The sequence below is a fragment of the Micromesistius poutassou genome, assembly GCF_964030765.1.
Source record: "Micromesistius poutassou genome assembly, chromosome: 17".
NCBI classification, from domain to species: Eukaryota; Metazoa; Chordata; class Actinopteri; order Gadiformes; family Gadidae; genus Micromesistius; species Micromesistius poutassou.
The window spans coordinates 920,960-948,202 of NC_140287.1; the positions used below are offsets into that span (position 1 = coordinate 920,960).

A 27,243-nucleotide genomic window follows, 5' to 3' on the forward strand; every position below is an offset into this window, starting at 1 on the left:
GAGCAGATTCAAGCACAACAGTTCACAGCACAATGAACAGAAACTCATTTAAAATTGCAAAAAGAAAAGTAATCACTCTGACTTAAGTTTCAAAGATGTCAGGGCCGGTAGAATGCCGTCCAGAGAGTCAACCTCTGAAAATAAGAAGAAAAATTAATTGGTTAAAGTTCACGTCGAAAAACACGTATGGCCGAAATAAAGCGGGCGATGTTTTGTGCGAGCGTGTGAAGTTTACCCAGAGTTAGCATCAGCTGCGTCGCCAGAGAGTGAAACGCCGGGAAGAATTCCTCATGTTCCTTCACCTTGACGATGATACTGCAGAAGGAATTAACGGTTACAATTTACACTGCAGTTAGCAACACCAAAGCTCACTTCAGCAACACCAAAGCTCACTTCAGCAACACCAAAGCTCACTTCAGCAACACCAAAGCTAACATCAGCAACACCAAAGCGCACTTCAGCAACACCAAAGCGCACTTCAGCAACACCAAAGATCACTTTAGCAACACCAAAGCTCACTTTAGCAACACCAAAGCTCACTTCAGCAACACCAAAGCTCACACCAAAGCTCAACACCAAAGCTAACTTTAGCAACACCAAAGCTCACTTCAGCAACACCAAAGCTCACTTCAGCAACACCAAAGATAACTTTAGCAACACCAAAGATAACTTCAGCAACACCAAAGATAACTTCAGCAACACCAAAGATAACTTCAGCAACACCAAAGATAACTTTAGCAACACCAAAGCTCACTTTAGCAACACCAAAGCTCACTTCAGCAACACCAAAGCTCACTTTAGCAACACCAAAGCTCACTTCAGCAACACCAAAGCTCACTTCAGCAACACCAGAGATAACTTCAGCAACACCAAAGCTCACTTCAGCAACACCAAAGCTAACTTCAGCAACACCAAAGATAACTTCAGCAACACCAAAGCTCACTTCAGCAACACCAAAGATAACTTCAGCAACACCAAAGATAACTTCAGCAACACCAAAGATAACTTTAGCAACACCAAAGCTCACTTCAGCAACACCAAAGATAACTTCAGCAACACCAAAGCTCACTTCAGCAACACCAAAGATAACTTCAGCAACACCAAAGCTCACTTTAGCAACACCAAAGATAACTTCAGCAACACCAAAGCTCACTTTAGCAACACCAAAGCTCACTTTAGCAACACCAAAGCTCACTTCAGCAACACCAAAGCTCACTTCAGCAACACCAAAGCGCACTTCAGCAACACCAAAGCGCACTTCAGCAACACCAAAGCGCACTTCAGCAACACCAAAGCTAACTTCAGCAACACCAAAGATCACTTTAGCAACACCAAAGCTCACTTTAGCAACACCAAAGCTCACTTCAGCAACACCAAAGCTCACACCAAAGCTCAACACCAAAGCTAACTTTAGCAACACCAAAGCTCACTTCAGCAACACCAAAGCTCACTTCAGCAACACCAAAGATAACTTTAGCAACACCAAAGATAACTTCAGCAACACCAAAGCTCACTTCAGCAACACCAAAGATAACTTCAGCAACACCAAAGATAACTTCAGCAACACCAAAGATAACTTTAGCAACACCAAAGCTCACTTTAGCAACACCAAAGCTCACTTCAGCAACACCAAAGCTCACTTTAGCAACACCAAAGCTCACTTCAGCAACACCAAAGCTCACTTCAGCAACACCAGAGATAACTTCAGCAACACCAAAGCTCACTTCAGCAACACCAAAGCTAACTTCAGCAACACCAAAGATAACTTCAGCAACACCAAAGATAACTTCAGCAACACCAAAGCTCACTTCAGCAACACCAAAGATAACTTCAGCAACACCAAAGATAACTTCAGCAACACCAAAGATAACTTTAGCAACACCAAAGCTCACTTCAGCAACACCAAAGATAACTTCAGCAACACCAAAGCTCACTTCAGCAACACCAAAGATAACTTCAGCAACACCAAAGCTCACTTTAGCAACACCAAAGCTCACTTCAGCAACACCAAAGCGCACTTCAGCAACACCAAAGCGCACTTCAGCAACACCAAAGATAACTTTAGCAACACCAAAGCTCACTTTAGCAACACCAAAGCTCACTTCAGCAACACCAAAGCTCACACCAAAGCTCAACACCAAAGCTAACTTTAGCAACACCAAAGCTCACTTCAGCAACACCAAAGCTCACTTCAGCAACACCAAAGATAACTTTAGCAACACCAAAGATAACTTCAGCAACACCAAAGCTCACTTCAGCAACACCAAAGATAACTTCAGCAACACCAAAGATAACTTCAGCAACACCAAAGATAACTTTAGCAACACCAAAGCTCACTTTAGCAACACCAAAGCTCACTTCAGCAACACCAAAGCTCACTTTAGCAACACCAAAGCTCACTTCAGCAACACCAAAGCTCACTTCAGCAACACCAGAGATAACTTCAGCAACACCAAAGCTCACTTCAGCAACACCAAAGCTAACTTCAGCAACACCAAAGATAACTTCAGCAACACCAAAGATAACTTCAGCAACACCAAAGCTCACTTCAGCAACACCAAAGATAACTTCAGCAACACCAAAGATAACTTCAGCAACACCAAAGATAACTTTAGCAACACCAAAGCTCACTTCAGCAACACCAAAGATAACTTCAGCAACACCAAAGCTCACTTCAGCAACACCAAAGATAACTTCAGCAACACCAAAGCTCACTTTAGCAACACCAAAGCTCACTTTAGCAACACCAAAGCTCACTTTAGCAACACCAAAGCTCACTTTAGCAACACCAAAGCTCACTTCAGCAACACCAAAGCTCACTTTAGCAACACCAAAGCTCACTTCAGCAACACCAAAGCTCACTTCAGCAACACCAAAGATAACTTCAGCAACACCAAAGATAACTTCAGCAACACCAAAGATAACTTCAGCAACACCAAAGATAACTTCAGCAACACCAAAGATAACTTCAGCAACACCAAAGATAACTTTAGCAACACCAAAGATAACTTTAGCAACACCAAAGCTCACTTCAGCAACACCAAAGATAACTTTAGCAACACCAAAGCTCACTTCAGCAACACCAAAGATAACTTTAGCAACACCAGAGCTGCCGGCCTTGTGCTGGATGCTGGATGGCAGAGTTCTGGGGTTCTAACCTGGTGAGGTCGCCCTCTGCCAGAAGGCGGTGGAACTGCACGGTGGGTGAGGACGCCATGGTGGCCACCTGGTTCACCACCTCACTGGGGGGGGCAGTGTTGTCTAGGCGAAGACACACAAACAACACCAACCACACAAATGTACATTATGTGACCACAACCACTTGGTGTCGTTGTTGAATTGATGGCCTGCAGGGCCGTGGGAAGTGAGTTTTGGTTGGGGGTGCAGTAGTTCAGCTTAACTTGCAGAAACCCGTAAAAATTGCCTTTTTGAAACGGTACCTTTTGCTGTTAATCATCGTTGTCATACATTATCACTGTCATACATTATCACTGTCATACATTATCGTTGTCATACATTATCACTGTCAACAAATGATGGCTCCACTAAAGAAAAAGGCGAGAAAATGTCTCAACCGCACAGATTGATACAAAGCAAATCAATCCCTTACCATGAGACGCACATACGTGTTCTTTAATGAATTACACTGCTTGAGATCAGGGCTAGTGGGGGTGAAGTCCTTCATGAGGGCTTCATGAGTAGCATCGTAGGATATTTCACTCCCATGTTTTTGTTTTGTTTTGGTTTAGATCTCCCAGGTTGAATGTAACATTACATCAGTGCATAATAGACAGAGAGAGCGTTGTGGTCTGAAACATACGCATGCTCTACTGCAGCACCCCCACGGCTAGGCCTTCCTGCCAGAAAAGGACGCAAACATCTGGAATCACTGTGTCCAATATAAAATAGACTTGTGAGCATGTTCGTGGTTATGTACACACACGTAAAGGCAGACACACACAGTTTTTTTTCCACTCATTTAAGCCCTCTGGGTTGAGATGATTAAATAATTGTTCAGAGGATTCATGTGATTTCAAGCTGCAATCGTCTGAAAAAAAGATCAACATGCAATCGTTCAAACAATCCTTCAACCCAGGAAAAAACTAAATGAGTTAAAAACAAAACAAGAACCAAACATGGAGCTAGGTTGACAACAACGGTAAACATGTTTTCATTTGACTCACCGAGGCCCAGAAGGTCCCTGAGGTGGGTCATGGCGTTGGCCGTCTCGGCCATCCGGCGGTGCAGGAGGGTCATGTGGGGGAACACGCCGCGCAGCGAGCCCACGTCGAACAGCGTCTGGAAGTGGCGCACCATGCAGTGCAGGCTGTGGCGCGTGGGGCTGCTCAGGGCCTGGGCCACGGGGTCAAAGGTCACGCTTCAACAGGAAGGAATGCATCCACACGACAACTCACTAAAGGACCTCCAGCCTCTAAAGGACCTCCAGCCTCACTAAAGGACCTCCAGCCTCTAAAGGACCTCCAGCCTCACTAAAGGACCTCCAGCCTCACTAGAGGACCTCCAGCCTCACTAAAGGACCTCCAGCCTCACTAAAGGACCTCCAGCCTCACTAAAGGACCTCCAGCCTCCAGCCTCTAAAGGACCTCCAGCCTCACTAAAGGACCTCCAGCCTCACTAGAGGACCTCCAGCCTCACTAGAGGACCTCCAGCCTCACTAAAGGACCTCCAGCCTCACTAAAGGACCTCCAGCCTCCAGCCTCACTAAAGGACCTCCAGCCTCACTAAAGGACCTCCAGCCTCCAGCCTCTAAAGGACCTCCAGCCTCACTAGAGGACCTCCAGCCTCACTAAAGGACCTCCAGCCTCCAGCCTCACTAAAGGACCTCCAGCCTCACTAAAGGACCTCCAGCCTCCAGCCTCTAAAGGACCTCCAGCCTCACTAGAGGACCTCCAGCCTCACTAGAGGACCTCCAGCCTCACTAAAGGACCTCCAGCCTCACTAAAGGACCTCCAGCCTCACTAAAGGACCTCCAGCCTCACTAAAGGACCTCCAGCCTCACTAAAGGACCTCCAGCCTCACTAAAGGACCTCCAGCCTCACTAAAGGACCTCCAGCCTCCAGCCTCTAAAGGACCTCCAGCCTCACTAAAGGACCTCCAGCCTCACTAGAGGACCTCCAGCCTCACTAGAGGACCTCCAGCCTCACTAAAGGACCTCCAGCCTCCAGCCTCACTAAAGGACCTCCAGCCTCACTAAAGGACCTCCAGCCTCCAGCCTCTAAAGGACCTCCAGCCTCACTAGAGGACCTCCAGCCTCACTAGAGGACCTCCAGCCTCACTAAAGGACCTCCAGCCTCACTAGAGGACCTCCAGCCTCACTAAAGGACCTCCAGCCTCACTAGAGGACCTTCAGCCTCACTAAAGGACCTCCAGCCTCACTAGAGGACCTTCAGCCTCTAAAGGACCTCCAGCCTCACTAGAGGACCTTCAGCCTCTAAAGGACCTCTAGCCTCACTAGAGGACCTCCAGCCTCACTAGAGGACCTCCAGCCTCACTAGAGGACCTTCAGCCTCACTAGAGGACCTCCAGCCTCACTAAAGGACCTCCAGCCTCTAAAGGACCTCCAGCCTCTAAAGGACCTCCAGCCTCTAAAGGACCTCCAGCCTCACTAAAGGACCTCCAGCCTCACTAGAGGACCTCCAGCCTCACTAGAGGACCTCCAGCCTCACTAAAGGACCTCCAGCCTCTAAAGGACCTCCAGCCTCCAGCCTCACTAAAGGACCTTCAGCCGACCTCCAGCCTCACTAAAGGAGCAGCTGGTCATTGGGTCGAAGGACAGTGTGTGTGTGTGTGTGTGTGTGTGTGTGTGTGTGTGTGTGTGTGTGTGTGTGTGTGTGTGTGTGTGTGTGTGTGTGTGTGTGTGTGTGTGTGTGTGTGTGTTACGTTTCCATCCTCCGTCTCCGTCTCCACCAGCAGCGTCTCCACCAGCAGCATCAGGTCCTCCACCCTCACCGTCTCCATGGCGACACCGCCCCGCCCGTCGTCATGGTCGCCCGCCGGCAGCCAGGGCATCAGGCGCTGGGAGAGCCTCAGCAGGCCCGCACGCAGCTCCTACACACACACACACACACACACAGACAGTTAAACACACACACACACACACACACACACACACACACAGACAGTTAAACACACACACACACACACACACACACACACACACAGACACACACACACACAGACACACAGTTAAACACACACACACACACACACACACACACAGACAGACAGTTAAACACACACACACACACACACACACACACACACACACACAGACAGACAGTTAAACACACACACACACACACACACACAGACAGTTAAACACACACACACACACACACACACACACAGACAGACAGACACACAGACAGACAGTTAAACACACACACACACACACACACACACACAGACAGACAGACAGACAGACACGCTCTAACTCCAGAGGAAGGGGAGGGGCTCTAACCACCGACTCCGCCCCCCGTCCCGCCTTACCCTCAGCATGGCCAGCTGATTGGCCCAGGCCTCCAGGGCGGGGCGTAGCCCGCCAAACTCTTGGGGCTCCGATTGGCCGAGGGCCGGTCTTTGGCGGAGCGGCGCCCCCGGGGCCCGGGGCCCCGTCAGCGTGGCCCCCGTCAGCGTGGCCCCCGTCAGCATGGCCTCCAACTCCATCAGCAACTGCACAACACATCAGGCACCGTGTTAAATAAAGTTACATATGATGTGATTCACACTGACAGGATAGCAAGAAACACTCTATTGCGTTTATATCCTCGGAATGAAGGTCACGTCTCTCCTAAGTGACCATCACAGAGTATTCCAGTATAATAACGACGTCGTTCCCATTTGAGAAACACGACCTAAACCAATGAGGAGAAAGGGCGTGGTGGGCGCGTTTACCCGTCGGTACTGGCCACACAGAGCCCCGTCCCGGGCCCCGCGGCCGGGCCCCGCGGTGGGAGGGTTGCCGGTCGGAGCCCCGCTGGTGGGCGGCCTGGAGGGCGGAGAGGGGAGGAGCTTAAGACGCCGCCATCAGACGAAGGTAACAGTCAAAGAAATGATGCTGACTTTATTGGAACCAATCAAAAGTGACATTGCTCATCCACTCAAAGCTGGAAAATGTGTTTGATTGGTTATCCGAATCAAATCGACATAACGTTATGCTGTTACATAATGTAGAGACGTGTATACCGCACACTGGAACAAACCAAAGATTGATGATTAAGCTCATTGTGAAAATGGCATAAAATCTGAATTAGGAACGCAACGTTTAATTTTGGTTTCCTCGTAAATGTTAGCATTTTCTCAAACATACAAATTCTTTACAGAAGTCATCTGTTGGAAATCAAGAAGCGTTGAAAAGGAAAAGGTTTTTTTCAATTGAACAATCAAAATAATGATAAAAATATTTCAGGTACGACCTCAGTTTAGATCATTTGAGTGGCCTTTTGTACTGTAAAACCTTTTACTTTATTGAATGTATTCATGCTCCAAAAACTTTTAAACTTGATAAATCTTGATAAACAAATCCAACACGTCTGCCTAGTCCGTCCCATAGAAGATGAATAAATTCCATCCCTGAATCGCTCGACAATCTTGTTTTCATTGAAATAACATCATGGCGGTATGAATGTGTCATTATCCTGTTGAACAAAATGTATAAGAAGGACCTGGTGTCCAGCTCCTTCCTGAGTCTCTGAACCTCTGCCTTCAGCTCCGCTCTCTGGACTCTAGCCTCCTCCAGCTGGGCCTGACAAGACTGGAGAGAGGAAGAGAACGGAAGAAATAATGAGGGCCAGAACCAGGGAATGAGAGATTTGAAGCTTCACTATTTCATTGGTTTGTGCAACAGTGAGGCAGTAAATGCCGTCAAATTTATACTTACTGTATTTTTTTTTTGCAATATGTCATTACATTATGTAATGACATAATGTAACGGAAATTTTATTCGGATAACAAATAAAACAGAACAATTTGACAATGTTGAGTCGGTGAGCAATTTCTACCTTTGATACGTGCCGATAAAGTTAGCAACGTTTCCAGTTACCTTTAGTGCAGCCTTAAAGGAGGAAGTGACATCGCCAGAGTCCGTCCCCCCACCGGCCCTGTTGGAACCCTGAGAACCTTCCGGACCCCCGCGGACGCTTCTGGGGACGAAACAAACTGCTTTCAGAACGTCTCAGCTGTGTTTACGTGGGATTTAAAGCAGCATCGTTAACCGTTAAAACGACCCCGATGTTTGTGTAGTCAGCGCTAATCTACGTGATTTAAATGAGTAAATAACAGATATATTTTACAAACATACGTATGTACGTATGTACGTACACACACACAAACACTAGGGCTGTAACGACGTGTGTATCGAAACCAAAATGGCGACACTCAGAGCCACGAACCGGTCTCACGGTGTGAGAAGGCAGAATCGTGTCACGCCCTTTTTTAAAGCTGCTTCCACAGCGCCGCGCGGCGAACGCCCCGAGAACGCCCCGAGAACGCCCCGAGAACGAGAACGCCCAGAGAACGCCCAGAGAACGCCCCGAGAACGCCCCGAGAACGCCCCGGTAACTGAAGCTACTGGTTTGTTGTTTTAAGAAAAATGAAGACACAAGACCATAAGTGATGCCATTTAAAATGCATCATGCTCTGAATCATTCACTAACATCCTTAAACAGAACGGTCAGAGTAACAAACAATTAAAAGAACAACAAGAACATCATTTCACAACTGTTGACATGGGCTGTAAGCCTAACGTTGTTTGTGAATGTTAATGGATGTTTCAGAATGTTGGTCATGGTGTTAAGCCAATTAAGAATGAGGGACTTCAATTATAGATCAAGTCAATCCACCTCGCTGTTTGTGTTAAAGATACCAGTGACCTGGTCATACCCAACGGACCAGTGACCTGGTCATACCCAACGGACCAGTGACCTGGTCATACCCAACAGACCAGTGACCTGGTCATACCCAACGGACCAGTGACCTGGTCATACCCAACAGACCAGTGACCTGGTCATACCCAACGGACCAGTGACCTGGTCATACCCAACGGACCAGTGACCTGGTCATACGGACCAGTGACCTGGTCATACGGACCAGTGACCTGGTCATACCCAACGGATCAGTGACCTGGTCATACCCAACGGACCAGTGACCTGGTCATACCCAACGGACCAGTGACCTGGTCATACGGACCAGTGACCTGGTCATACCCAACGGACCAGTGACCTGGTCATACGGACCAGTGACCTGGTCATACCCAACGGACCAGTGACCTGGTCATACCCAACGGACCAGTGACCTGGTCATTCCCTACGGACCAGTGACCTGGTCATACCCAACGGACCAGTGACCTGGTCATACGGACCAGTGACCTGGTCATACCCAACGGACCAGTGACCTGGTCATACCCTACGGACCAGTGACCTGGTCATACGGACCAGTGACCTGGTCATACCCAACGGACCAGTGACCTGGTCATTCCCTACGGACCAGTGACCTGGTCATACCCAACGGACCAGTGACCTGGTCATTCCCTACGGACCAGTGACCTGGTCATACCCAACGGACCAGTGACCTGGTCATACGGACCAGTGACCTGGTCATACCCAACGGATCAGTGACCTGGTCATACCCTACGGACCAGTGACCTGGTCATACGGACCAGTGACCTGGTCATACCCAACGGACCAGTGACCTGGTCATTCCCTACGGACCAGTGACCTGGTCATACCCAACGGACCAGTGACCTGGTCATACGGACCAGTGACCTGGTCATACCCAACGGACCAGTGACCTGGTCATACGGACCAGTGACCTGGTCATACCCTACGGACCAGTGACCTGGTCATACCCAACGGACCAGTGACCTGGTCATACCCAACAGACCAGTGACCTGGTCATACGGACCAGTGACCTGGTCATACCCAACGGATCAGTGACCTGGTCATACCCTACGGACCAGTGACCTGGTCATACGGACCAGTGACCTGGTCATACCCAACGGACCAGTGACCTGGTCATTCCCTACGGACCAGTGACCTGGTCATACCCAACGGACCAGTGACCTGGTCATACGGACCAGTGACCTGGTCATACCCAACGGACCAGTGACCTGGTCATACGGACCAGTGACCTGGTCATACCCTACGGACCAGTGACCTGGTCATACCCAACGGACCAGTGACCTGGTCATACCCAACGGACCAGTGACCTGGTCATACCCAACGGACCAGTGACCTGGTCATACCCAACAGACCAGTGACCTGGTCATACCCAACGGACCAGTGACCTGGTCATACCCAACAGACCAGTGACCTGGTCATACGGACCAGTGACCTGGTCATACCCAACGGACCAGTGACCTGGTCATACCCAACGGACCAGTGACCTGGTCATACGGACCAGTGACCTGGTCATACCAAACGGACCAGTGACCTGGTCATACGGACCAGTGACCTGGTCATACCCAACAGACCAGTGACCTGGTCATACCCAACAGACCAGTGACCTGGTCATACCCAACGGACCAGTGACCTGGTCATACCCAACGGACCAGTGACCTGGTCATACGGACCAGTGACCTGGTCATACCCAACGGACCAGTGACCTGGTCATACGGACCAGTGACCTGGTCATACCAAACGGACCAGTGACTTGGTCATACCCAACAGACCAGTGACCTGGTCATACGGACCAGTGACCTGGTCATACCCAACAGGATATTTTTGAGGTGATTTCAGAATAACGGCGAGTGTAGCTACCCTTTCAGCTCGCCCCGCGCCGCTCTCTCATTGGTCAGCTGCAGCTGCAGAGCCTCCGCCAAGCGCTGTGGGAGACCACAGATAATGACCTCTGTTGATTGTAGTCATGGTTACTGTACCATCACAGATAATGACCTCTGTTGATTGTAGTCATGGTTACTGTACCACCACAGATAATGACCTCTGTTGATTGTAGTCATGGTTACTGTACCATCACAGATAATGACCTCTGTTGATTGTAGTCATGGTTACTGTACCATCACAGATAATGACCTCTGTTGATTGTAGTCATGGTTACTGTACCACCACAGATAATGACCTCTGTTGATTGTAGTCATGGTTACTGTACCATCACAGATAATGACCTCTGTTGATTGTAGTCATGGTTACTGTACCACCACAGATAATGACCTCTGTTGATTGTAGTCATGGTTACTGTACCATCACAGATAATGACCTCTGTTGATTGTAGTCATGGTTACTGTACCATCTTTTAGGGGATAGGCTCTGAAAAGAGCGTGTCCTGGTTCTGTGCTCTAACCTGGTCGTGGTGTCCTGGTTCTGTGCTCTAACCTGGTCGCCGTGGTGTCCTGGTTCTGTGCTCTCACCTGGTCGTCGTGTCCTGGTTCTGTGCTCTAACCTGGTCGTCGTGTCCTGGTTCTGTGCTCTAACCTGGTCGTCGTGTCCTGGTTCTGTGCTCTAACCTGGTCGTCGTGTCCTGGTTCTGTGCTCTCACCTGGTCGTCGTGTCCTGGTTCTGTGCTCTAACCTGGTCGTGGTGTCCTGGTTCTGTGCTCTAACCTGGTCGTCGTGTCCTGGTTCTGTGCTCTAACCTGGTCGTCGTGTCCTGGTTCTGTGCTCTAACCTGGTCGTCGTGTCCTGGTTCTGTGCTCTAACCTGGTCGTCGTGTCCTGGTTCTGTGCTCTAACCTGGTCGTCGTGTCCTGGTTCTGTGCTCTCACCTGGTCGTCGTGTCCTGGTTCTGTGCTCTAACCTGGTCGTCGTGTCCTGGTTCTGTGCTCTAACCTGGTCGTGGTGTCCTGGTTCTGTGCTCTAACCTGGTCGCCGTGGTGTCCTGGTTCTGTGCTCTCACCTGGTCGTCGTGTCCTGGTTCTGTGCTCTAACCTGGTCGTCGTGTCCTGGTTCTGTGCTCTAACCTGGTCGTCGTGTCCTGGTTCTGTGCTCTAACCTGGTCGTCGTGTCCTGGTTCTGTGCTCTAACCTGGTCGTCGTGTCCTGGTTCTGTGCTCTAACCTGGTCGTCGTGTCCTGGTTCTGTGCTCTAACCTGGTCGTCGTGTCCTGGTTCTGTGCTCTAACCTGGTCGTCGTGTCCTGGTTCTGTGCTCTAACCTGGTCGTCGTGTCCTGGTTCTGTGCTCTAACCTGGTCGTCGTGTCCTGGTTCTGTGCTCTAACCTGGTCGTCGTGTCCTGGTTCTGTGCTCTCACCTGGTCGTCGTGTCCTGGTTCTGTGCTCTAACCTGGTCGTCGTGTCCTGGTTCTGTGCTCTAACCTGGTCGTCGTGTCCTGGTTCTGTGCTCTAACCTGGTCGTCGTGTCCTGGTTCTGTGCTCTAACCTGGTCGTCGTGTCCTGGTTCTGTGCTCTAACCTGGTCGTCGTGGTGTCCTGGTTCTGTGCTCTAACCTGGTCGTCGTGTCCTGGTTCTGTGCTCTAACCTGGTCGTCGTGTCCTGGTTCGGTGCTCTAACCTGGTCGTCGTGTCCTGGTTCTGTGCTCTAACCTGGTCGTCGTGGTGTCCTGGTTCTGTGCTCTAACCTGGTCGTCGTGTCCTGGTTCTGTGCTCTAACCTGGTCGTCGTGTCCTGGTTCTGTGCTCTAACCTGGTCGTCTTGTCCTGGTTCTGTGCTCTAACCTGGTCGTCGTGTCCTGGTTCTGTGCTCTAACCTGGTCGTCGTGTCCTGGTTCTGTGCTCTAACCTGGTCGTCGTGTCCTGGTTCTGTGCTCTAACCTGGTCGTCGTGTCCTGGTTCTGTGCTCTAACCTGGTCGTCGTGGTGTCCTGGTTCTGTGCTCTCACCTGGTCGTCGTGTCCTGGTTCTGTGCTCTAACCTGGTCGTCGTGTCCTGGTTCTGTGCTCTAACCTGGTCGTCGTGTCCTGGTTCTGTGCTCTCACCTGGTCGTCGTGTCCTGGTTCTGTGCTCTAACCTGGTCGTCGTGTCCTGGTTCTGTGCTCTAACCTGGTCGTCGTGTCCTGGTTCTGTGCTCTCACCTGGTCGTCGTGTCCTGGTTCTGTGCTCTAACCTGGTCGTCGTGGTGTCCTGGTTCTGTGCTCTAACCTGGTCGTGGTGTCCTGGTTCTGTGCTCTAACCTGGTCGTCGTGTCCTGGTTCTGTGCTCTAACCTGGTCGTCGTGTCCTGGTTCTGTGCTCTAACCTGGTCGTCGTGTCCTGGTTCTGTGCTCTCACCTGGTCGTCGTGTCCTGGTTCTGTGCTCTCACCTGGTCGCCGTGTCCTGGTTCTGTGCTCTAACCTGGTCGTCGTGGTGTCCTGGTTCTGTGCTCTAACCTGGTCGTTGTGTCCTGGTTCTGTGCTCTAACCTGGTCGTCGTGTCCTGGTTCTGTGCTCTCACCTGGTCGTCGTGTCCTGGTTCTGTGCTCTCACCTGGGCGGTGGCCGTGTCCTGGTTCTGTGCTCTAACCTGGTCGTCGTGGTGTCCTGGTTCTGTGCTCTAACCTGGTCGTCGTGTCCTGGTTCTGTGCTCTAACCTGGTCGTCTTGTCCTGGTTCTGTGCTCTAACCTGGTCGTCGTGTCCTGGTTCTGTGCTCTAACCTGGTCGTCGTGTCCTGGTTCTGTGCTCTAACCTGGTCGTCGTGTCCTGGTTCTGTGCTCTCACCTGGTCGTCGTGTCCTGGTTCTGTGCTCTCACCTGGTCGCCGTGTCCTGGTTCTGTGCTCTAACCTGGTCGTCGTGGTGTCCTGGTTCTGTGCTCTAACCTGGTCGTTGTGTCCTGGTTCTGTGCTCTAACCTGGTCGTCGTGTCCTGGTTCTGTGCTCTCACCTGGGCGGTGGCCGTGTCCTGGTTCTGTGCTCTAACCTGGTCGTCGTGGTGTCCTGGTTCTGTGCTCTAACCTGGTCGTGGTGTCCTGGTTCTGTGCTCTAACCTGGTCGTCGTGTCCTGGTTCTGTGCTCTAACCTGGTCGTCGTGTCCTGGTTCTGTGCTCTAACCTGGTCGTCGTGTCCTGGTTCTGTGCTCTCACCTGGTCGTCGTGTCCTGGTTCTGTGCTCTCACCTGGTCGCCGTGTCCTGGTTCTGTGCTCTAACCTGGTCGTCGTGGTGTCCTGGTTCTGTGCTCTAACCTGGTCGTTGTGTCCTGGTTCTGTGCTCTAACCTGGTCGTCGTGTCCTGGTTCTGTGCTCTCACCTGGTCGTCGTGTCCTGGTTCTGTGCTCTCACCTGGGCGGTGGCCGTGTCCTGGTTCTGTGCTCTAACCTGGTCGTCGTGGTGTCCTGGTTCTGTGCTCTAACCTGGTCGTGGTGTCCTGGTTCTGTGCTCTAACCTGGTCGTCGTGTCCTGGTTCTGTGCTCTAACCTGGTCGTCGTGGTGTCCTGGTTCTGTGCTCTAACCTGGTCGTCGTGTCCTGGTTCTGTGCTCTAACCTGGTCGTCGTGTCCTGGTTCTGTGCTCTAACCTGGTCGTCGTGTCCTGGTTCTGTGCTCTAACCTGGTCGTCGTGTCCTGGTTCTGTGCTCTAACCTGGTCGTCGTGTCCTGGTTCTGTGCTCTAACCTGGTCGTCGTGGTGTCCTGGTTCTATGCTCTAACCTGGTCGTCGTGTCCTGGTTCTGTGCTCTAACCTGGTCGTCGTGTCCTGGTTCTGTGCTCTAACCTGGTCGTCGTGTCCTGGTTCTGTGCTCTAACCTGGTCGTCGTGTCCTGGTTCTGTGCTCTAACCTGGTCGTCGTGTCCTGGTTCTATGCTCTAACCTGGTCGTCGTGTCCTGGTTCTGTGCTCTAACCTGGTCGTCGTGTCCTGGTTCTGTGCTCTAACCTGGTCGTCGTGTCCTGGTTCTGTGCTCTAACCTGGTCGTCGTGTCCTGGTTCTGTGCTCTAACCTGGTCGTCGTGGTGTCCTGGTTCTATGCTCTAACCTGGTCGTCGTGTCCTGGTTCTGTGCTCTAACCTGGTCGTCGTGTCCTGGTTCTGTGCTCTAACCTGGTCGTCGTGTCCTGGTTCTGTGCTCTAACCTGGTCGTCGTGTCCTGGTTCTGTGCTCTAACCTGGTCGTCGTGTCCTGGTTCTGTGCTCTAACCTGGTCGTGGTGTCCTGGTTCTGTGCTCTAACCTGGTCGTCGTGGTGTCCTGGTTCTGTGCTCTCACCTGGTCGTCGTGTCCTGGTTCTGTGCTCTCACCTGGTCGCCGTGTCCTGGTTCTGTGCTCTAACCTGGTCGTCGTGTCCTGGTTCTGTGCTCTAACCTGGTCGTCGTGTCCTGGTTCTGTGCTCTAACCTGGTCGTCGTGTCCTGGTTCTGTGCTCTAACCTGGTCGTCGTGTCCTGGTTCTGTGCTCTAACCTGGTCGTGGTGTCCTGGTTCTGTGCTCTCACCTGGTCGTCGTGTCCTGGTTCTGTGCTCTAACCTGGTCGTCGTGTCCTGGTTCTGTGCTCTAACCTGGTCGTCGTGTCCTGGTTCTGTGCTCTAACCTGGTCGTCGTGTCCTGGTTCTGTGCTCTCACCTGGTCGTCGTGTCCTGGTTCTGTGCTCTCACCTGGTCGTCGTGTCCTGGTTCTGTGCTCTAACCTGGTCGTGGTGTCCTGGTTCTGTGCTCTAACCTGGTCGTCGTGTCCTGGTTCTGTGCTCTCACCTGGTCGCCGTGTCCTGGTTCTGTGCTCTCACCTGGTCGCCGTGTCCTGGTTCTGTGCTCTCACCTGGGCGGTGGCCGTGTCCTGGTTCTGTGCTCTAACCTGGTCGTCGTGTCCTGGTTCTGTGCTCTAACCTGGTCGTCGTGGTGTCCTGGTTCTGTGCTCTAACCTGGTCGTCGTGTCCTGGTTCTGTGCTCTCACCTGGTCGTCGTGTCCTGGTTCTGTGCTCTAACCTGGTCGTCGTGTCCTGGTTCTGTGCTCTAACCTGGTCGTCGTGTCCTGGTTCTGTGCTCTAACCTGGTCGTCGTGTCCTGGTTCTGTGCTCTAACCTGGTCGTCGTGGTGTCCTGGTTCTGTGCTCTCACCTGGTCGCCGTGGTGTCCTGGTTCTGTGCTCTAACCTGGTCGTGGTGTCCTGGTTCTGTGCTCTAACCTGGTCGTCGTGTCCTGGTTCTGTGCTCTAACCTGGTCGTCGTGTCCTGGTTCTGTGCTCTAACCTGGTCGTCGTGTCCTGGTTCTGTGCTCTAACCTGGTCGTCGTGTCCTGGTTCTGTGCTCTAACCTGGTCGTCGTGGTGTCCTGGTTCTGTGCTCTCACCTGGTCGCCGTGGTGTCCTGGTTCTGTGCTCTAACCTGGTCGTGGTGTCCTGGTTCTGTGCTCTAACCTGGTCGTCGTGTCCTGGTTCTGTGCTCTAACCTGGTCGTCGTGTCCTGGTTCTGTGCTCTAACCTGGTCGTCGTGTCCTGGTTCTGTGCTCTAACCTGGTCGTCGTGTCCTGGTTCTGTGCTCTAACCTGGTCGTCGTGTCCTGGTTCTGTGCTCTCACCTGGTCGTCGTGTCCTGGTTCTGTGCTCTCACCTGGTCGCCGTGTCCTGGTTCTGTGCTCTCACCTGGTCGTCGTGTCCTGGTTCTGTGCTCTAACCTGGTCGTCGTGTCCTGGTTCTGTGCTCTAACCTGGTCGTCGTGTCCTGGTTCTGTGCTCTAACCTGGTCGTCTTGTCCTGGTTCTGTGCTCTAACCTGGTCGTCGTGTCCTGGTTCTGTGCTCTCACCTGGTCGTCGTGTCCTGGTTCTGTGCTCTAACCTGGTCGTCGTGTCCTGGTTCTGTGCTCTAACCTGGTCGTCGTGGTGTCCTGGTTCTGTGCTCTCACCTGGTCGTGGTGTCCTGGTTCTGTGCTCTAACCTGGTCGTCGTGTCCTGGTTCTGTGCTCTAACCTGGTCGTCTTGTCCTGGTTCTGTGCTCTAACCTGGTCGTCGTGTCCTGGTTCTGTGCTCTAACCTGGTCGTCGTGTCCTGGTTCTGTGCTCTAACCTGGTCGTCGTGGTGTCCTGGTTCTGTGCTCTAACCTGGTCGTGGTGTCCTGGTTCTGTGCTCTAACCTGGTCGTCGTGTCCTGGTTCTGTGCTCTAACCTGGTCGTCGTGGTGTCCTGGTTCTGTGCTCTCACCTGGTCGTCGTGTCCTGGTTCTGTGCTCTAACCTGGTCGTCGTGGTGTCCTGGTTCTGTGCTCTAACCTGGTCGTCGTGTCCTGGTTCTGTGCTCTAACCTGGTCGTCGTGTCCTGGTTCTGTGCTCTAACCTGGTCGTCGTGTCCTGGTTCTGTGCTCTCACCTGGTCGTGGTGTCCTGGTTCTGTGCTCTCACCTGGTCGTGGTGTCCTGGTTCTGTGCTCTAACCTGGTCGTCGTGTCCTGGTTCTGTGCTCTAACCTGGTCGTCGTGGTGTCCTGGTTCTGTGCTCTAACCTGGTCGTCTTGTCCTGGTTCTGTGCTCTAACCTGGTCGTCGTGTCCTGGTTCTGTGCTCTAACCTGGTCGTCGTGGTGTCCTGGTTCTGTGCTCTCACCTGGTCGTCGTGTCCTGGTTCTGTGCTCTAACCTGGTCGTCGTGGTGTCCTGGTTCTGTGCTCTCACCTGGTCGTCGTGTCCTGGTTCTGTGCTCTCACCTGGTCGTGGTGTCCTGGTTCTGTGCTCTAACCTGGTCGTGGTGTCCTGGTTCTGTGCTCTAACCTGGTCGTCGTGTCCTGGTTCTGTGCTCTCACCTGGTCGTCGTGGTGTCCTGGTTCTGTGCTCTCACCTGGTCGTGGTGTCCTGGTTCTGTGCTCTAACCTGGTCGTGGTGTCCTGGTTCTGTGCTCTAACCTGGTCGTCGTGTCCTGGTTCTGTGCTCTAACCTGGTCGTCGTGGTGTCCTGGTTCTGTGCTCTAACCTGGTCGTCGTGTCCTGGTTCTGTGCTCTCACCTGGTCGTCGTGTCCTGGTTCTGTGCTCTAACCTGGTCGTCGTGGTGTCCTGGTTCTGTGCTCTAACCTGGTCGTGGTGTCCTGGTTCTGTGCTCTAACCTGGTCGTCGTGTCCTGGTTCTGTGCTCTCACCTGGTCGTCGTGTCCTGGTTCTGTGCTCTCACCTGGTCGTCGTGTCCTGGTTCTGTGCTCTAACCTGGTCGTCGTGTCCTGGTTCTGTGCTCTAACCTGGTCGTGGTGTCCTGGTTCTGTGCTCTCACCTGGTCGTCGTGTCCTGGTTCTGTGCTCTCACCTGGTCGTGGTGTCCTGGTTCTGTGCTCTAACCTGGTCGTGGTGTCCTGGTTCTGTGCTCTAACCTGGTCGTCGTGGTGTCCTGGTTCTGTGCTCTAACCTGGTCGTCGTGTCCTGGTTCTGTGCTCTAACCTGGTCGTCGTGTCCTGGTTCTATGCTCTAACCTGGTCGTCGTGTCCTGGTTCTGTGCTCTAACCTGGTCGTCGTGTCCTGGTTCTGTGCTCTAACCTGGTCGTCGTGTCCTGGTTCTGTGCTCTAACCTGGTCGTTGTGTCCTGGTTCTGTGCTCTAACCTGGTCGTCGTGGTGTCCTGGTTCTGTGCTCTAACCTGGTCGTTGTGTCCTGGTTCTGTGCTCTAACCTGGTCGTCGTGGTGTCCTGGTTCTGTGCTCTAACCTGGTCGTCGTGTCCTGGTTCTGTGCTCTCACCTGGTCGTCGTGTCCTGGTTCTGTGCTCTAACCTGGTCGTCGTGTCCTGGTTCTGTGCTCTAACCTGGTCGTCGTGTCCTGGTTCTGTGCTCTAACCTGGTCGTCGTGTCCTGGTTCTGTGCTCTAACCTGGTCGTGGTGTCCTGGTTCTGTGCTCTCACCTGGTCGTCGTGTCCTGGTTCTGTGCTCTCACCTGGTCGTGGTGTCCTGGTTCTGTGCTCTAACCTGGTCGTGGTGTCCTGGTTCTGTGCTCTAACCTGGTCGTCGTGGTGTCCTGGTTCTGTGCTCTAACCTGGTCGTCGTGTCCTGGTTCTGTGCTCTAACCTGGTCGTCGTGTCCTGGTTCTATGCTCTAACCTGGTCGTCGTGTCCTGGTTCTGTGCTCTAACCTGGTCGTCGTGTCCTGGTTCTGTGCTCTAACCTGGTCGTCGTGTCCTGGTTCTGTGCTCTAACCTGGTCGTTGTGTCCTGGTTCTGTGCTCTAACCTGGTCGTCGTGGTGTCCTGGTTCTGTGCTCTAACCTGGTCGTTGTGTCCTGGTTCTGTGCTCTAACCTGGTCGTCGTGGTGTCCTGGTTCTGTGCTCTAACCTGGTCGTCGTGTCCTGGTTCTGTGCTCTAACCTGGTCGTCGTGGTGTCCTGGTTCTGTGCTCTAACCTGGTCGTCGTGTCCTGGTTCTGTGCTCTAACCTGGTCGTCGTGTCCTGGTTCTGTGCTCTAACCTGGTCGTCGTGTCCTGGTTCTGTGCTCTAACCTGGTCGTCGTGTCCTGGTTCTGTGCTCTAACCTGGTCGTCGTGTCCTGGTTCTGTGCTCTAACCTGGTCGTCGTGTCCTGGTTCTGTGCTCTAACCTGGTCGTCGTGTCCTGGTTCTGTGCTCTAACCTGGTCGTCGTGGTGTCCTGGTTCTGTGCTCTCACCTGGTCGTCGTGTCCTGGTTCTGTGCTCTCACCTGGTCGCCGTGTCCTGGTTCTGTGCTCTAACCTGGTCGTCGTGTCCTGGTTCTGTGCTCTAACCTGGTCGTCGTGGTGTCCTGGTTCTGTGCTCTAACCTGGTCGTCGTGTCCTGGTTCTGTGCTCTAACCTGGTCGTCGTGTCCTGGTTCTATGCTCTAACCTGGTCGTCGTGTCCTGGTTCTATGCTCTAACCTGGTCGTGGTGTCCTGGTTCTGTGCTCTAACCTGGTCGTCGTGTCCTGGTTCTGTGCTCTAACCTGGTCGTCGTGTCCTGGTTCTGTGCTCTAACCTGGTCGTCGTGTCCTGGTTCTGTGCTCTAACCTGGTCGTCGTGGTGTCCTGGTTCTGTGCTCTCACCTGGTCGTCGTGTCCTGGTTCTGTGCTCTAACCTGGTCGTCGTGGTGTCCTGGTTCTGTGCTCTAACCTGGTCGTCGTGTCCTGGTTCTGTGCTCTAACCTGGTCGTCGTGTCCTGGTTCTGTGCTCTAACCTGGTCGTCGTGTCCTGGTTCTGTGCTCTAACCTGGTCGTCGTGTCCTGGTTCTGTGCTCTCACCTGGTCGTCGTGTCCTGGTTCTGTGCTCTCACCTGGTCGTCGTGTCCTGGTTCTGTGCTCTAACCTGGTCGTGGTGTCCTGGTTCTGTGCTCTAACCTGGTCGTCGTGTCCTGGTTCTGTGCTCTAACCTGGTCGTCGTGTCCTGGTTCTGTGCTCTAACCTGGTCGTCGTGTCCTGGTTCTGTGCTCTAACCTGGTCGTCGTGTCCTGGTTCTGTGCTCTAACCTGGTCGTGGTGTCCTGGTTCTGTGCTCTAACCTGGTCGTCGTGTCCTGGTTCTGTGCTCTAACCTGGTCGTCGTGTCCTGGTTCTGTGCTCTCACCTGGTCGCCGTGGTGTCCTGGTTCTGTGCTCTAACCTGGTCGTGGTGTCCTGGTTCTGTGCTCTAACCTGGTCGTCGTGTCCTGGTTCTGTGCTCTAACCTGGTCGTCGTGTCCTGGTTCTGTGCTCTAACCTGGTCGTCGTGTCCTGGTTCTGTGCTCTAACCTGGTCGTCGTGTCCTGGTTCTGTGCTCTAACCTGGTCGTCGTGGTGTCCTGGTTCTGTGCTCTCACCTGGGCGTGGTGTCCTGGTTCTGTGCTCTAACCTGGTCGTCGTGTCCTGGTTCTGTGCTCTAACCTGGTCGTCGTGTCCTGGTTCTGTGCTCTAACCTGGTCGCCGTGGTGTCCTGGTTCTGTGCTCTCACCTGGTCGTGGTGTCCTGGTTCTGTGCTCTAACCTGGTCGTCGTGTCCTGGTTCTGTGCTCTAACCTGGTCGTCGTGGTGTCCTGGTTCTGTGCTCTAACCTGGTCGTCGTGTCCTGGTTCTGTGCTCTAACCTGGTCGTCGTGTCCTGGTTCTGTGCTCTAACCTGGTCGTCGTGTCCTGGTTCTGTGCTCTCACCTGGTCGTCGTGTCCTGGTTCTGTGCTCTAACCTGGTCGTCGTGTCCTGGTTCTGTGCTCTAACCTGGTCGTCGTGTCCTGGTTCTGTGCGCTCACCTGGGCGGTGGCCGTGTCCTGGTTCTGTGCTCTAACCTGGTCGTCGTGTCCTGGTTCTGTGCTCTCACCTGGTCGTGGTGTCCTGGTTCTGTGCTCTAACCTGGTCGTCGTGTCCTGGTTCTGTGCGCTCACCTGGTCGTCGTGGTGTCCTGGTTCTGTGCTCTAACCTGGTCGTCGTGTCCTGGTTCTGTGCTCTAACCTGGTCGTGGTGTCCTGGTTCTGTGCTCTCACCTGGTCGTCGTGGTGTCCTGGTTCTGTGCTCTAACCTGGTCGTCGTGTCCTGGTTCTGTGCTCTAACCTGGTCGTCGTGTCCTGGTTCTGTGCTCTAACCTGGTCGTCGTGTCCTGGTTCTGTGCTCTAACCTGGTCGTCGTGTCCTGGTTCTGTGCTCTAACCTGGTCGTCGTGTCCTGGTTCTGTGCTCTAACCTGGTCGTGGTGTCCTGGTTCTGTGCTCTAACCTGGTCGTGGTGTCCTGGTTCTGTGCTCTCACCTGGTCGTCGTGTCCTGGTTCTGTGCTCTCACCTGGGCGTGGTGTCCTGGTTCTGTGCTCTCACCTGGTCGCCGTGTCCTGGTTCTGTGCTCTCACCTGGTCGCCGTGTCCTGGTTCTGTGCTCTCACCTGGTCGTCGTGTCCTGGTTCTGTGCTCTAACCTGGGCGTGGTGTCCTGGTTCTGTGCTCTAACCTGGTCGTCGTGTCCTGGTTCTGTGCTCTCACCTGGTCGTCGTGGTGTCCTGGTTCTGTGCTCTAACCTGGGCGTGGTGTCCTGGTTCTGTGCTCTCACCTGGGCGTGGTGTCCTGGTTCTGTGCTCTCACCTGGTCGCCGTGTCCTGGTTCTGTGCTCTCACCTGGTCGCCGTGTCCTGGTTCTGTGCTCTCACCTGGTCGTCGTGTCCTGGTTCTGTGCTCTCACCTGGGCGGTGGCCGTGTCCTGCTGCAGGCTCTGGGCGTGGTCTCTCTGCTGGAGCGCCTGGGCCAGGCAGCGCCCCTCCAGGTCCCTGACCTGAGCCCCGACCCGCGCCAGCAGCGCCTCCATCTCAGCGCAGCGGCCGGCCTGAGCCAGCAGCTGCTGGGCCTCGTCTCTGGAACACACACACACACACACACACACACACACACACACACACACACACACACACACACACACACACACACACACACACACACACACACACACACACACACACACACACACACAGCTTTAACAGCTCAGCTATTCTATATTTGATCTCAAATGTATTCAAACTTTATCACTTTAGCTTTTTATTTAACTCTTCACTTTATTTGTTTCCAACCATTTCAAAAATGTTTTAATGCTCTGTTCAAATCTCCTCACTAGATTCAAGTGATTAGCGGACTGATATCGGTAGTGACAAAGTGGTACGGGGACGTCCCTCTCCTCAACGTACCACTAAGGCTGGTAGTTTGGCCTCGTCCACGCTGCCGTTCTGCTCTCCATTCCTACGACGGAATGGTCGTACAAAACGAAACCCGGACACTAACTGAACTGAAGTTCAGCTTTTAGTCCGTCCCCTTTACACCACGATCACCCACAATCCTTTACACCGCGATCACCCACAATCCTTTACGCCGCGATCACCCACAATCCTTTACACCGCGATCACCCACAATCCTTTACACCGCGATCACCCACAATCCTTTACACCGCGATCACCCACAATCCTTTACACCGCGATCACCCACAATCCTTTACACCGCGATCACCCACAATCCTTTACACCGCGATCACCCACAATCCTTTACACCGCGATCACCCACAATCCTTTACACCGCGATCACCCACAATCCTTTACACCGCGATCACCCACAATCCTTTACACCGCGATCACCCACAATCCTTTACGCCGCGATCACCCACAATCCTTTACGCCGCGATCACCCACAATCCTTTACACCACGATCACCCACAATCCTTTACACCGCGATCACCCACAATCCTTTACACCGCGATCACCCACAATCCTTTACGCCGCGATCACCCACAATCCTTTACACCGCGATCACCCACAATCCTTTACACCACGATCACCCACAATCCTTTACGCCGCGATCACCCACAATCCTTTACACCGCGATCACCCACAATCCTTTACGCCGCGATCACCCACAATCCTTTACACCGCGATCACCCACAATCCTTTACACCGCGATCACCCACAATCCTTTACACCAGGCCTCCCATGTGAAGGGGGGGCCGGGGCCCCGGTGGAGGGCTGTGCGCGGGGCGGGGCCCGAGCCGGCAGAGGGACAGCTGGTCAGCCCAGTACCTGCATTATTGATTAGCCCTGGCTCTGTGTGTGTGTGTGTGTGTGTGTGTGTGTGTGTGTGTGTGTGTGTGTGTGTGTGTGTGTGTGTGTGTGTGTGTGTGTGTGTGTGTGTGTTAGCATGAGTACAACCCTCCTTGTACTCATTTGCTTGTGGACAGGTCAGAAAATATCTATAAACTAAGAAAATATATATATTTATCCTTCTGAAGTGTAGGTTCACTGTAGCTTGTGGCTGAATAAACCAATACCGTTTTCTACCGACACAAACGTTTATTAACGTCTCATACATCCATACTTTCTCACCATTCAAACAAAAATATACATAAGAAAACTAAAACTACTTTTTTACCTTAACGTTTTGTTTGGGAAAACTACTAAACTAAACGGCGGCTTACTTGAGCAGGTTGTTGGACTGGAGGAGCTCCTGGACCAGGGCCTGGCTCCTGGCCCACTCCCCCAGCAGGGCGCTCACCGTGAGCCGGAGCCCCGCGGCCGACCTCCTGTCCAGCAGAACCAGGTCTGCAGCACCAGAAGGACATTGGACTCAGCGCTACGGAGCTTTAGCATCAACAACAATTTGAGGAACCGAAGATCCAAGGAAAGATGTGCCATGAAATTCACATTTTAAATGAATCTTTAATTAAAGTGATCATTTTAAAGAAACATTTTGAAGACAGACAATTAATGTTAATTATATTGAAAAGAATATCACAAAATAACTTTGTATAGAACTTTCATTCAAACCTTTTAGTAATAAAAAGCGACATATTATTTAACATTTTAAATTGTGCATTACCTGAAATGTTTTTATTCTCCACTGGATCGGTGAAGTGCACGGGTTGGAAGCCCTGCTTCTGCAGCAGCTTGTTCACACAACCCCACTGGGCCTGCTCCTGCTAGGGTCATAGAAACACATGAGACCCACTGGGCCTGTAGGGTCATAGAAACACATGAGACCCACTGGGCCTGCTCCTGCTAGGGTCATAGAAACACATGAGACCCACTGGGCCTGCTCCTGTAGGGTCATAGAAACACATGAGACCCACTGGGCCTGTAGGGTCATAGAAACACATGAGACCCACTGGGCCTGCTCCTGTAGGGTCATAGAAACACATGAGACCCACTGGGCCTGCTCCTGTAGGGTCATAGAAACACATGAGACCCACTGGGCCTGCTCCTGTAGGGTCATAGAAACACATGAGACCCACTGGGCCTGCTCCTGTAGGGTCATAGAAACACATGAGACCCACTGGGCCTGTAGGGTCATAGAAACACATGAGACCCACTGGGCCTGCTCCTGTAGGGTCATAGAAACACATGAGACCCACTGGGCCTGTAGGGTCATAGAAACACATGAGACCCACTGGGCCTGCTCCTGTAGGGTCATAGAAACACATGAGACCCACTGGGCCTGCTCCTGTAGGGTCATAGAAACACATGAGACCCACTGGGCCTGCTCCTGTAGGGTCATAGAAACACATGAGACCCACTGGGCCTGCTCCTGTAGGGTCATAGAAACACATGAGACCCACTGGGCCTGCTCCTGTAGGGTCATAGAAACACATGAGACCCACTGGGCCTGTAGGGTCATAGAAACACATGAGACCCACTGGGCCTGCTCCTGTAGGGTCATAGAAACACATGAGACCCACTGGGCCTGTAGGGTCATAGAAACACATGAGACCCACTGGGCCTGCTCCTGTAGGGTCATAGAAACACATGAGACCCACTGGGCCTGCTCCTGTAGGGTCATAGAAACACATCAGACAGCACCACAACCCAGCATCCACACAGACAGACAGACACCAACCAGGATAGACAGACACCAACCAACCAGGACAGACAGACACCAACCAGGACAGACAGACACCAACCAGGACATACAGACACCAACCAGGACAGACAGACACCAACCGGGACAGACAGACACCAACCAGGACAGACAGACACCAACCAACCAGGACAGACAGACACCAACCAGGACAGACAGACACCAACCAGGACAGACAGACACCAACCAGGACAGACAGACACCAACCAACCAGGACAGACAGACACCAACCAGGACAGACAGACACCAACCAGGACAGACAGACACCAACCAGGACAGACAGACACCAACCAGGACAGACAGACACCAACCAGGACAGACAGACACCAACCAACCAGGACAGACAGACACCAACCAGGACAGACAGACACCAACCAGGAAATACTTCAAGTCCTGTACCTGAAACTGAGTGTAGGTCCACAGATACACAAACGTCTTCTCTTTTGAATTCAAAAGAGAAGGTTCATTCTTAAAATCCATGTTCAAAACGTGCCTCCCGCTGCAATATCTATTACATTAGACGAAATAATCGATAATCTAATCATCCGTTTTACAACTGCCGTCTATTTTTCTTTCTGCACCTCGCTGGTACGACTAGCTCCCCTTCCCTGGGGGGCAGTTTGAGTCCACTGGCAAACGATCAGCTTACAACACACACACACACACACACACACACACACACACACACACACACACACACACACACACACACACACACACACACACACACACACACACACACACACACACACACACACACACACACACACACACACACACACACACACACACACACCTTTTCCATGGTCAGACTCGGGGTGTCCGGTCGTCCAGATGAACCACTCGCTTCTCACAATCACTAACGTCCGACCGAAGCGTCCTCCAGGTTAGATCCGCTGCACGGCGGGGTTCTGCTCCAGGAGCCGCATTACGCCAGCCTTGTGCCAACAATGGACGTTCAGTTCCTTGTATTTTATCTCAAGGTCTAAATATGTTTTTGAAATGGTTTAAAAGTTCAGCGTTGAGGAGCAGCGTCGCTGTTTGGACCAATGTGAACGACGCCTACTGGGCATGCGCAGAAGGCCCTCATCGCCGGGCTTTAAACGGTCCATGTTGTGTTTTTTGGGGAATAACAATCTCATGAATTTGGGGTACTGCTAGAATAGGGTTAAATACCTCAATGTTAAAAATACACCTTATTGTTTTCACACTCGTGTTGATCTATGTTGGGTTCGCTGTGGGTGGGTGGATTACCAACTTTATGAACCAATCAGAGCGCTTCTGGATCAGAGCTTGACCAATCAGAGCGCTTCTGGATCAGAGTTTGACCAATCAGAGCGCTTCTGGCCCGTCGGACTGTGGCTGGGCGTTCACCCGGTGGACTCCTTCATAGACAAACGGACGAAGGGTCCGTGACACGGGCTCCCTGTCACCCGCTGCTGCCCCGGGGGGGACAGTGGTGTAGTGGTCCTGTTGGGAAAAACAGTCTGCCTAGTTACTTGACCAGATAAAATGAGACGGAGAGGTAATAAAGTCTGTCAGCACGAGGGCCTCGGATTTATTGAGTAAAGTGGCAAAGGTGATACTGATTCATAAAGCGTGAGAGGTCGAATATTCTACGTCCCCTAACAGCGCTGAGGTCGTCCGGAGCTTCGCCTCCGTGGAGGTTCTGCTTCAGAAGAGCCCCCCGTGATCCGGTGCATGTGAAACTTATAGTTCTTTCCTAGCCAGGTGTGTGTGGTAGACTTTGTGTGGGTTATCGAGGGTTCTCTTGTCCCTGCGCCTCCGGGTTGTGTTGTCTTTCTGTGTGATATGTGTGTCCTCTCCATCCAGCTGTGGCAGAGTGTTCTCCGCAGACTGATAGGGGGGCTCCAGGGTCATCTTGACCCTCTTGAATGTGTGGTGTGTTGTGTTTATTAGATTTGGACCCAGAGTTGACTATATTCGTAATGTAATGTCCGTTAGGTTATTTTTGCCCATCAGTTCCTGGAGAAGTGGGTATACTCTAAATGTTTGCCCTTTTTTAACGCAGCCCAGAAACGCAGCCCTGTTTTAGAAACAGTGACATGTGAGACTACTCTATTAAATCCGTCAGTAGTATTTGCTCATTGTCACATAATGTCTGCTGCTTGATCTCAGGGAGGAAGGATTATG

General features: G+C 52.4%; 1 protein-coding gene across 2 annotated transcripts; it reads right to left on the minus strand.

Moving 5' to 3' along the window:
- Positions 1–26,126, minus strand: cep70 (centrosomal protein 70). Of its 2 annotated transcripts, none has more exons than XM_084482370.1 (14): positions 25,886–26,126; positions 24,055–24,151; positions 23,654–23,777; positions 21,884–22,052; positions 10,776–10,840; positions 8,063–8,162; positions 7,686–7,774; positions 6,916–7,009; positions 6,511–6,693; positions 5,902–6,069; positions 4,185–4,353; positions 3,159–3,261; positions 236–315; positions 1–134 (listed from the first exon to the last, which is right to left on the minus strand). In XM_084482370.1, the coding sequence occupies exons 1-14, from the start codon at positions 25,892–25,894 to the stop codon at positions 73–75; spliced, it is 1,512 nt and encodes a 503-aa protein (XP_084338496.1). In that variant the 5' UTR covers positions 25,895–26,126; the 3' UTR covers positions 1–72. The 2 variants fall into 2 exon arrangements, with proteins under 2 accessions (XP_084338496.1, XP_084338495.1); XM_084482369.1 differs by having other exon boundaries at positions 24,055–24,154.
- Positions 26,127–27,243: the final 1,117 nt, after the last annotated feature.

Coding starts and splice junctions, on each gene's coding strand:
- cep70 (XM_084482369.1), bottom strand. Junction 10,841..21,883: donor AGGACACGGCCACCGCCCAG/GTGAGAGCACAG, acceptor GGTCTCCCACAG/CGCTTGGCGGAGGCTCTGCA. Junction 6,070..6,510: donor ATCAGCTGGCCATGCTGAGG/GTAAGGCGGGAC, acceptor GTGTGTGTGTAG/GAGCTGCGTGCGGGCCTGCT.